The sequence below is a fragment of the Populus alba genome, chromosome 6 (genome assembly GCF_005239225.2).
Source record: "Populus alba chromosome 6, ASM523922v2, whole genome shotgun sequence".
NCBI lineage: Eukaryota > Viridiplantae > Streptophyta > Magnoliopsida > Malpighiales > Salicaceae > Populus > Populus alba.
The window spans coordinates 6,244,800-6,257,120 of record NC_133289.1 but is presented as its reverse complement, the minus strand read 5'-3'; the positions used below and the strand labels follow the sequence as shown (position 1 = coordinate 6,257,120).

The window sequence follows — 12,321 nt, the reverse complement described above, 5'->3', positions numbered from 1 at the left end:
CGAAGCTAGCACATGACTAGCCACCATAAAAGCAAGCACTTTCAAAATTGCAAGAGTGAAGTGGAGATTTGCTGGTAGTTCTCCATATGCATAACGAGAGGAAATACGAAGCTTCATGGAATTTTTACAGCTTTGAAAGAAAAAGGAAGATTGGTTTGAACCAACAACGTCATTAATGGGGTCAACTGGAGATGGACGGTGTGGTCTTATTTACGTTGTTGTCGGAGCGTGGAAACCAGCTGAAAGAACTGGGCACTACAGTTCAAGAGAGGAAGAAGACCACACGTAAACAATTCAAGCAGTATTTCAACCTCCTTCAACATTTTATGTATATTAAAATTGAAATCCAACATTTCCTTGTTTATTGTCAAAGTTGAAGATCCTGTGAGATCCCCAGAATTCAGAAGTCAATTTTGTTATCTTAATTTGTCTTTAACTATATATGCTTAGCCAGGTCAGCGTGCTTCCTCTAGCCGAAATAACACGGCGTCAATGGTCTTCATGAACATGCCCTTGAACGTTCGCATGTATTATCATGTTCATCGTTTTCTTCATGAACATGCCTGCTTCTGTTTCTGTTTATCGTTTCGTGACCAAAGAGATCGTGACATCACATGAGCTTGATTAATTGCCAGAGGTTTCAGAATCCAGGGACCCCAAATCTGTAACGAAGCTACGTGTATGCTCTTCGTTCATGGAGGCGCCAACATAGTATTATCCTGCTTTAATTAGCCACTGCTAAAGGAAGACAGATGCACGAGGAATAGCGATCAAGTACAATAATTTCACAAACTAATGAAAAGTGTGGTTTGTATTGCGGTTGCTGTTTTGATTGTGATTTTAAAAAAATTATTTTATAAAAAATATTTTTAGTTAAGGTTGATTTGAAAAAATATATGTTTGGTTAAAACTATAGTTGAAATTGAGGTTGAACAAAAAGTAGTTTAATGGTTTTGGTTAAAAAAATACCTTTTAAATTGAGATTATAAAATAACTAAATATATATATATATATTAATATTAATAATTTTTAATTTATATAAAAAAATTAAAGGATTCGGGGAAACTAGAGTTCACCCAACATTTATTGCACTGTGGATTACAATAGGAATCCATAATGTTTTTTTTTTTTGAATTTTTGTTATGATTGTTTTTTTCAAATATGTTTTTGTTGATTTTATTTATTAAAGTTGAGACTATTTAGAATTTAACTTTGTAATTTGCATCTTTTTATTTTGCTTTTTTATGAGATTAATATGATTTACGCTTTTGCCAATGTAACTCAGGTTACCTTAGCTTACGAGTTTGGTGAGTTGTCTTTTTTTAATTGAACTTGATTTTTTTTATATAGTCTATTTTATTTTCATATAAGCAAAAAAATATTTTTAGAGAAAAATCATGTTATTCAACTTTATAAAATAACAAAAATTAATAGGGTGTGATGAAATCACTATTCACCCATACACATTGCTTTGTGAATGATAATAATAATCAATAGTGTTTTGCTTTCTTTCTTTTTTCTTTTCCTTTTTTTAATTTTTTCTATGATTTTTTTTTCAAATTTATTTTTGTCGTTTTATCTTTTTAATATTGAGATGGTTGAGAATTTAGCTTCATAAATTATTTTCTTTTATTTTACCTTTGTATAAGATTATCATGATTTGTTAGGGTAACTCGGGTTGTCCTGGTTTACAAGTTTAGTGAGGTGTTTATTTTTTTTTAATTAAAGTTGATTTTTTTATAGTATATTTTTTTTTATATAGTTAAAATAACAGTTTCAGATAAAAATGATTTTTTTTTTTTGTTTTTTCTTGGTTGAAAATAGTTTTTTTTTAAAAGATATTTTTTATGATGTTTTTTTTTTAAACTTTGCCAAATTTTTTGTCAATTTTTTTTCCTTTTCTCTTGCTGCCAGACCTCTCTTGTCATTTTATTTTATTTTTCCTTTTCTTACATGCCAGGGCAGTCTCGAGTTTCTATTGTGTTATTCGCCCTTTGTTTGTCTCTTTTTTCATTTTTCTCTATTTCTACCACCGGTTGTTTGGTGTTGTATCGAAAGTGGGAGCGGGTTGAGTCCAGACAACCGTAGTCAGATGACGGCGTCGAAAAGGAGACAACCGATGTCAGAGGCCTAAATCTCTGGGTAAATGGAGGCAGAAGTTCACATAAAGGCTGTCCTTAATTGGAAAGGCAGTTATGCCCATCGCTGAACGTGAAATTGCAACCGAGCAATATAAAGCAAGATGGGAGTGCAGAAGAAGCACGAAGGCAATACAAGGGTAAAAGAAACAATTTCGATGAATATACCAGCAGAAAAAAACCAGAGAGAAAGAACCATTGCACGTAAGCAAGAGGGGAAGGCGTAAAAGGCACGTTGGCTGTAGATATGCTTGAGGTTTTTATTTTTATTTTATTTTTTCAATTCCTTTCCGTTATGTCTGTGGATTATGATTTTTATTTTTTTCTTATTTGATTTTTTATTTACATCTATTTTTCAATCTCAAGCGGTGTCCTCTTCCTCAGACACTAAACCCAGGTTCCGTTCTTCTGGGTTTTTCATATATTCCACAGCTTTTTTACACTCTTACAAAACATTTTTTTTTTTTTGTAGAATAGAGGATTTTGATGATTAAGTTTGCAAATTACGAGAGAAATATAATGTAAAGAAAGAGGAGAAAAACACAGGAGAGTGTTTTGTGTAGGAGATTGATTCGTTGTTTAGTTTTTTTCATGCCCGCCGGTGATCTGGAGTATTTATATACCTTGAGAGATCACATGGATTTTGTCCTTTGCTGTTTGGTTGGGCTTGCCTATGTTTTTTCTCCTTCTTTCTCTTTATTTCCTTTACTGGCCCGTTGGGCTTGTTTGGTTAAGGTTGTCTAGCGAGGCTTCTCTTCTCTGTCCGGTTAAGCTTGCTTGGTTGGGCTTCTCCCCTTTCTTTTTTCTTCTCTCTTCTCTTTTGTTCCTCTTCGTTTGGGCCCTTCCTATGTGGTTGGGCTTCTCCTTTTATTTGTCTTCTTAATTCCTCCTCTCCTCCTCAGAGGCCCTTCTTCTTCAGTTGAGCTCCCCCCTCCTCTCTCTTTAAATTAACATGGTTAACTGGATCAATTTACACGCACTGTTAAAATTAATAATTATGTAAACTTTTAATAACTCTAAGATTTGAATTAATAATCTTTAGATAACAAATCTAGAGTTGTTCTTTTTTTATTTTTTGTTCTCTTTTTAATTGAGCTGTTTTGATCCTTTTCTTTTCTCATCTTCCCACTATACAGATTTGTGTTTTTTTTTTTTTGTAATCTTTATTATTATATAATTAGAAAAGTTGATTTGGGAAAAATCCAAATTAAATTTTTTAATTTACATGAAAATAAAGTATTCAAGTCACTTTTTTCTAGGATTTGTTAGGAAATACTCAATAATCAACTCGCAAGCTAAGTTAAAAAAGTGGCACATAAATGGATTTGCGTAAGAAACTCATGAGCAGTGATCTCATTACATGAACACATTAAGATTGTTGGGTATGCAACCAAAGTCCCACATTGGCTAGAAATGGGGAGGATCAAGGGTATATAAAGATGAACAAATATCTCCATTGGTATGAGGCCTTTCGAGGTATAGCCCAAGAGCAAGTCCCTACAAAGATGAACATTGTTTTCCTAATTGTGTAAACATCTCTTTTAGTTAGAAACTTTTGAAATCAATGTGGTAGTAGAGTCATTGATTTGACAAATTTACTAGAATTAACATGGACAATCAATCAAAGACGTCATAATTCAAAATTTTTTTATAAAAAATATTAAATTAATACACATGTTAATAATCAAAATTTACTTGAAAATAAAAAATAAATTTGCAATGCATTCACTATTTATCATGTTTTAAAAAGTTTGGTACTAAGCCGCCGTGCACGGATCAACTACTCTAGTCATCAATGAAAAGGATTGAGTACACAAAAGGGGAGGGTCCAGACCATGTGAATACGCAAGTAATTACATGTATGTAGAAGCATGATTTTGTTATAATTATCAAAAGTAAATTTTGATAAAATAAAAGAGAGTATACAAGTAAGATTTTTATAGTTATACTATATCATTTACCTCTTTATAATTTTTTTTTAATATAATTATCAAGTTTTATTTTAATCATTAAAGCAAAAAAGAAAAAGAAAAAGAAAAATATACAATAGACTAATGTATTCCCACGTCACCAGTCATTTTTCCTCCTCCTGGTCCTAATAATTAATAATACTGGTGCGCCTGGTGCCTTCCCGAGGAGGATCATACACGTGGCAAATTATAAATTTGTGGTCCTGCATTTTGAAATCCTTGGCAATTAAGCATCAAATATGTCACGCTCTTCAGTCAACATCAACATATGAGAAACAGAAGACTACTAAGTGCCTGTTTGGCATTGGAAAATTTCAATTTTTTTTTTATTAAAATTGAGTGCAGTTTGTATCTTTTGAATTGTTTTGATGTGTTGATATCAAAAATAATTTTTAAAACATAAAAAAATATTAATGGCATGCTTTTCGACACGAAAAGCTATTTGAAAAGCAACCGCTACCACACTCCCAAACACCCTCTAAAATATGACAATTTACATAAATTTGTGGCCCTCCGTGGTTTGCTACTTTGATATATTGGTAGTTTTTTAAATTATTTATTATTTAAAAATATATTAAAATAATATTATTTTTATTTTTTAAAATTTATTTTTGATATCAACATATCAAAATAATATAGAATTATAAAAAAATAATTTAAAAAAATAAAAAAAAATAAAACGAAAAATCAATCAAACTCGTTATGTTTGAATGGGAACGAACATCTCTTTAAAAATTTTCGCTTACTAGACAGGACAGGGTGCACTGCATTAAACTACAGATTATTGTTCTTGAAAATGACAAACAGAAAGACTTACAACTGACACGTGTAACTTCTCCACCAGCAGACTGACATGACCGACACATCTTACATTCAATTAATTATACAAGTGTTAATAAACACATCTTGCAATTATAATTTAATAATAATAATAAAAAGGTTTGCCCCACGTTTTTATAAAGTTTCATTTCCAACAAGTATATATATAGTTACGTTCAAAACATTGCATGCTTAACAGTAAAACATTTCATGACTCATTTCCATGAATGTTTGAGATAATGGATAATTAATAAGTTTAAAGTATTTGGATTTCTTCTTTTAATATAAAACATTTCATGTTTATGATAGAAGCTTGAGTACTAATCAAGATAATTTAAAAACCCTTCATTTATAAAATTAGTATATTAATTTAAAAGAAAAATATTAAATGTTTTAAGATAATAAATAACTTAATAGAACTTTAAATTCAAAGAAACAAATATATTTATTTTTAAGTTATAAGTTGCTTAATACTATGAAATCTATATATTTTTATTTTAAAAGATAAATTTTTTTAATATTTTACTTGGATGGTTTTTGGGGTATTTATATTTACGAGCCTTGTTGTTTTTAGATAAAAAAATACTGGAAAGTCCTCTGCTTTTAATAATATTAATGAAAAGCAAATATTTGTTATATATCATTAATGAGATAATAAATATGATAAGTCCCTAAGAGACCTTGTATACACCTATGAGTATAGATATGATGGTTTATTATATCTTTAATATTTTTATTTTAGAAATTCGTCTAGAATCAAACATACAGCCTTAGAATTTGATAATGTTCAAGTTATTTGGGTGTGATATGCTTGTTAGACCAACGTTACTTTGAGTTGGCTAACTACTAAGCCCAAGTACTTTGGATTTGACGTATTTATCAGACCCACATTAATTTAAATTTGATTGATTGTCAAATTGAAGTTTCTTGAGTTAGACATGCCTGCAAAAATCATGTTATCTTGAACTTGACTATTTATCAAATTTAAATTCTTTGAGTTTGATATACTTACTACACCCACGTTTCTGTAGCTACCAAATTTAAATTTAGTTGTTCAATGTTATTTATTGTCGTGAAATTGTTTGATATTATTTTGTCCTTAATGCCGCAAGTTTGAAATAAAGAGCTGTAGAAGGACTTCACTATCAATGGTCATTCTCTTGATTTTTCACATCCTAAGTCGTGTTCAATTTTCGGTCTGGCCAATGTCATGTAATACTGGTTTTTGACTTGGTAACCAAAGACGGAGACTAATTATGTCCTTAATGCCACAAGTTTCAAATAGAGGGACCCCAAATTTATAACAAAGCCACCGACTACTTGATTCTCTTCCGTTGAGATATCGGTAAAACTCGAGGGATCTAACCGAACATTTTTGCGCTCTTAGAAATTAAACGTGTAAAAAAATCTGAACTTGTTTAAAATATCAAGTAAAACTTGAGGGATCGAACCGAACATCTTTGTGCCCTTAGAAAATAAATGTGTGAAAAAACTGAACATTTTTATTGATTATTCGGATTATTTTTAAATATGTAAAGTTAACTAAGTTATATCATATATATATATATTTATTTATTTTAAAATATATTAATAACATCTAGATACTTCTTACATAGTGCAGTGAATGATATAATAAAGTTACTATAAATAAAGTTACTTCGAGTTATTATTGAAATGCCTCACTGAAATCAAAATATGAATTTAATTACAATTTCTATTGGTATAATTATAGCGATTACTCTTGGAAAGAAAAACGTGAAGTGTGAACTATTGGTGGGAACAATAAATTAGAGAGAGAACGTAGCAAACAACACTGTCAACTAAGTTGGTCATGGACGGTGTGGTCTTATTTAATTTTAAAAATATTACACTTTTTTAGAAAAAAAGATACTTTTTTAGAAAAAAGGGAGCATTTTTCACTTCGATCATTCAGTCTGTACTCACTCATGTGGTGCAAATGTTTAATTTGCTTCCCGTGAAGAATACTGGTTCCCCTTTAGTCCACGGACGAAAGTTGTTGCAATAAATTCTGAGGATAACTCGTTTTTTAATTTATTTTTTAATAATTATAAGTTTGAATCTTTTTAAAATTATTAAAAATTTATATAATTATTAATTTTATGGCTTGTAAAATTAATCTAATTGCGCATGAACTGGGCCAAACAATCATTTTAATTAAAATAAATTATTTTAATATTATACCAATAATAAACGTAATTAGGTTTAAATCATCTTTGGGATAATTTTTTTTTTTTATATAAATTTACTGTTTATAGATAGTCCGTTTTGGATTGACAAAAAATGTGAATATAATCTTTATTATACATGAAAGCTGGTATATATGGTGTTAGATTCAGCAATCAAAAAACTTTTGAAAAAAATATTGCACATCATATTTAATAACAAGGAGTTTTAGACACACTCTCGTTCATTTTACTTTGGCATACAGAGAGAAATTAAACAATAATTGCACTGCATGGTTGCTTTTCCATTTATGATATATATGGTTACAATTTATTTGGATTTGATCTCCTAAAGCCATGATGGAAATAGAGAAATTGTGCTTCGATTTCCCATCATTGGACTATATGTGGGGATCTAAGAGCTGAAACAGCTCTTTCAATTTTTATCTTCAGATGCTCTTTCTCTTCTTCATCGACCTGCAAGACACGAGCTGCTGTCAACTTTCCCGATCAAATTTCTTGTGCTAAGATTGAAATCTTTTTATGGAACAAATTCCATCATTATTTTCTTTTAATAAATCATTGAACCCGTTTTACTTTCTAAAATATAGCTCTTCTTCTTTTTTTTACACGCACACAGAGTTTTGTCGTTGTTGTAAAAAGGTTTTTCAACTGATAACTTGAACTGTTGTCCTAAAGTTCGTAAGCACTTCTATATCCGGACGTGCAAGTATTTACTATTTTTGGTTTTACATTTGTGTGACTCGGAGAGATCAAGGAAAGAGAAAGGAGACTGACTGACCTCTATGACGACTGTCTTCTTCACCATCCCTGAGAGAGCTGTGACATTTGCTGTGATAACTTTTAGCTTCAAAGATTCAAAAACCTCACAGATCCTAGTCATGGCGTCTGTCGTTTTATTACATGCTAAGCTCACTAACAATGTCTTCTCTCCCACAGAGGTAATAGCAAGCTGAAAAACATCACCAGACTCATCATAAGTAACATATTAATCATTTGAGATACACAGTACGTACTGGCATGTTTTACGTACAGGCAGAGAGGAACTCACTTCATGAACTTGAATTGGACAAGTACTTGTGCCCAAACTGTGATGATAAATTTGGTCATATCTTGTTCTCTTGGATCTTAACAAGTCTGGTAGCTCTAGCTCAAAGCCAGAATCAGGATGTTTCTTCAATCTTTTGGATTCATGCTCCCTTATCTCCGCTTGGAGTATCCTCTCTTGTTCTTGCAATTCTTGGATGTACCCAATAGCATCTTTGATTATGGAAGCCTTGTCCAGCTAAATTTGGTCAACAAAAAAATGAAAAAAAAAAAAAAGTCAAATCCAAAACAAAACAAATTACAAACATTAGCATTATTAATTAATTAATGTAGCCTTAAATCTAGAATTATCTGCCAATAAGCATATCACTCAACCAGCATTAATCATGTCCTCCTTCCATGAAAAGATATCAAGTTCGAGACTACCTGTAACAAAAATAATAATAATAATAATAAAATTCTGGGTTACCTTGCTGATTTTGGGGACTGCTTCTCTAAGTGCCAAGAGCTTGTCATTGAGCTCCTTCCTCTTGTTCCTCTCCGAAGCAATATTTTTAGCTCTTATCGGCGAAGCAGTTCCCTCCGGCAAACTTGAAGCATAGTGCCCGAGATTAGATTGCTGATTCGTTGCCCAACTGTCTCGAAATTAAAGCACTTTTTATACGTAAAAGCTCTGGACATGGTTAATTTAGCAGCATAAATTATATAGTAAAATAAAAATTTGGGCACCAAAAGAAAATATATATGAAGGGGTACCTATAATTAAGCTCTTCGTTCCAAAACAAGCTAGTTTCCCAGTAATTTTGGTACTCTCCTATATTTTCAATGATATCCATGAATTGAGACAGAGAAAAACCTAATGGTTCTTGCTTAAGATATAGAGTGGTTTTGTCATCTCAATCATGCACTTTATATAGATATAAGGTGTGTGTGTATATATATATATATTACACGGAAGTGTATGGCGCACAAATCTTCCAGAGGGTGTGTGTGTATATATATATATATTACACGGAAGTGTATGGCGCACAAATCTTCCAGTGGGTATTTTGTCTTTCTAAAGAAAGCGCCCCCATCACAAATAATACTACTGTTTTTTTTTTTTTTTTCCATAGCAAAAGCTAATGAATGTTTTCAGTACATCTATCGAGTCTTATCTAAATATATTTGTTATATTATATATATTTTTGTTTAATTTGATAAAATAAAAATTCATATCCCGAGTAAGATAAAAAATTTGATTTAATCACTTCGTTTGCCCATCTATTTACAAATGTGTTGTGCGATTTAAATTGAAAGATGAATATAAATTCTTCAAAATATTTACTAAAATGACTAAAGAACTTCTTCATGCATTCAGTAATTAGTACAATTATGTTACTAAAAGTTTATATAAATCATCTATGAAAGAAAATAGTTAATCCATAAAAGCTACGCACCTCACTAGATATTTTAGGTACAAACCAATCTCTAATTAGCCTAATCTTCTATTTATTGACATATATACCATTTACATTAATAATAAAACCTGAAAACAACAACTTGTTAGTCATAAAACTACAGTTTTTTCAAGTTCACATATAGCTTATTTTTATACCAAAATTTCCATAATTATCCTTAAATATCCCAAGCGCTCAATTACAAATCTATTATAAATTAGAATAACATTAAACTAAACTACCATGAATGTATTGATAAAGAAACTTAGAACCCAAATCATCAATTGTATGAAAATTGCTTGATGTGTTAGATAATCTGAATGGAATAACTAACCACTTGTATAACCCTTTATTGGTATGAAACTATCATCCACTCATCTTCAAGTTATTGATATGAGTGTGTTAAAAGGATGTCTCACCATGTTATTGATATTTTCTTCTTACTTAACCAAGCGTACATGCTGTACAAACAGTTTTGTTTGAAATTTATGGAATGAGCAAGGTGTCTTATGGTTTAGTCTGGATTCAGAAGGAAAACCAGGAGGAGTTTTGATTCAAGTAAAAGCTAAAGACAGTAACAAATAAAAAAAGAATACATGAATTTTATTGAGCGAAAAGACTGCAGATGCGAACCCCAAGTTCGTAGGTTTTATTTTCTCTTTAATAACAATCCTTCAGTCCTCCTTTTTAGGAGATTTATAAAGCTTTAAATAGGTCAAAAATCCTATCTCAACTAGGAAATAAAATAAAAATTCAAAATTACAAAGAAAAGAAGAATGAAATCAGTAAATAACAAGAAAAATTACAAAAATTACCAAAACCGGGGTCTAGGGCGAGATTTTTAAAATTTAAAGATCTAATAGTCAAAGTAGCGATTTCATGCTTCTTTCAGCGTGACTCTTAGATTTACTTTAAGAAAAAAAAAACATCTGAAAACTTTTGTAAAAATTTAAATGTGATTTAATATTTGAATCAAAAGTTATGATATTTTTAAACTATTACTCTGGTATGGCACAACCACACCTCCTCTTAAGCCTAGACCTGTTTCTCTGGTTCTTAAGTATATTTGCTAGGCCATCAACATAATTTATTTGTAGCATATTCTCATGTTATGAGAGGCTTATACATGCTTAGAATTACTTGTTATTACAAGTCTAACTACATCAAGTTTTAACTACGTGGAATGAAGAGAATTTTCAGGTATATTCAGTAGATTACGGTGGTCAAGGGGTAGCTATTTTTGGTGTGTATGTTAAAAAATCTTTCCATTGTGCTGTTGAGGGAATTTATGCATCAATTCAACATATGACCGAAAGACATTATGGTTTGATTTAAAAATTCTGAAATCTACTTTTGACCTCCCCATGATCCTCGTAGGAGATTTTAATGAAACACTTCGTGCTAGTGAAGGAAGTAGTGGGTACTTAAATCGGCGAGGTTCATAGGCTTTCAGAAATCTTATTTTTGAACGTGAGCTTATGGAATATCCTCTCGAGGGGCATCGATTTACTTGGTTTAGAGGCAAATCTAAGAGTCGCATAGATCGGGCTTTTGCATCTCCGGCAGTCCACCAGCAATTCATATCTCATTGATTCGGTTCTATTGAGGTCTATCTGATCATTTGCCAACTAGTCCTTGGGCAATCATTACAAAACTAGGGGTAGAGGCCTTTTCGCTTCATAAATTGCTGGACTTCTCACCCTCAATTTTTGAATGATCTTAAAGGATTCTAGAATGAAAGTTGTATAACATTTCCGGGCAGGTACAACCTAGTCAGAAAGTTGAGTTTCATGGCAACAAAATCCAGAATCTGGAATCATGCAGTATCTGGTAATCAAGACAAAAAGCTTCTAGATGTACAGAATCAGATGCAAAAGCTTGAAGGGAAAGGAGAGGTTACTCAGCTTACAGATATAGAGATGTCTGATCTTAGTAATCTGATTTCTCAACAGTGGCAGATTAGTAAGAATGTTTAGGCTATTTGGAAGCTAAAGTCTAGGAAGCTCTGTGTAGACTTGGAGACAGAATAAAAAATCCTTCCATCGAGCATCCACTGTTAGAAAATCTCGTAATTTTATTTCAAGAATTACACATGAAAGCTCTCTACATTCAACTCCAGATAGCAGCCGCTGCAGTTTTTTTTCCTCTCAAGTTTGTTCTCTAAGTCTCGGCTTCAAAGGGTCAGTATTGGAGCTTTAAGGTTTAAAAAGCTTTCTCCTCTATAATCAATCTGGTTAGAAAAAGAAACAACACTGGAAGAAGTCAAACGACAACGACAACGCCATTCCAGCTGAGCCCAACAACAAAAGAGGCCGCCTACGTACCAAAACGGTCCAGAAAAAGAGCTGAGGGCAACACAAAAGAAGTTTTGGCAGATCCCATGATGACAGTAACACCAAAGAGCATTTTCTTGCTGTGAATTCCTGCATCCTTGAACTGAGCACAACTTAGTTTAATTCCCAACACTCTTGTTTTCATTCTAAATGATTACAACATGCTAATTCATATATATGAAGTGCATCCTTAAATGGTTTGAATTAGCATCAGGACTCTGGGCTAATTTTCACAAGAGCTCATTGAATGGAGTTAATCTAGATGATGATTGCACATATGGTATGGCTAGCTCTATTCTCAGAAGATGGGACAGGTTACCTGTGAGGTACCTAGGACTTCCTTTGGTAGCAAATCCTAAAGGACTTTCTAC

The 12,321-nt window shown here is 31.6% G+C and overlaps 1 protein-coding gene across 1 annotated transcript; it reads right to left on the bottom strand.

Annotated features, from left to right (window-relative positions):
• Window positions 1-7,428: 7,428 nt before the first annotated feature.
• On the bottom strand, window positions 7,429-9,094 carry LOC118033597 (transcription factor bHLH35). The gene is made up of 5 exons (XM_035038617.1): window positions 8,935-9,094; window positions 8,648-8,813; window positions 8,183-8,416; window positions 7,913-8,083; window positions 7,429-7,587 (listed from the first exon to the last, which is right to left on the bottom strand). The coding sequence occupies exons 1-5, from the start codon at window positions 9,012-9,014 to the stop codon at window positions 7,504-7,506; spliced, it is 735 nt and encodes a 244-aa protein (XP_034894508.1). The 5' UTR covers window positions 9,015-9,094; the 3' UTR covers window positions 7,429-7,503.
• Between the last annotated feature and the right edge of the window lie 3,227 nt (window positions 9,095-12,321).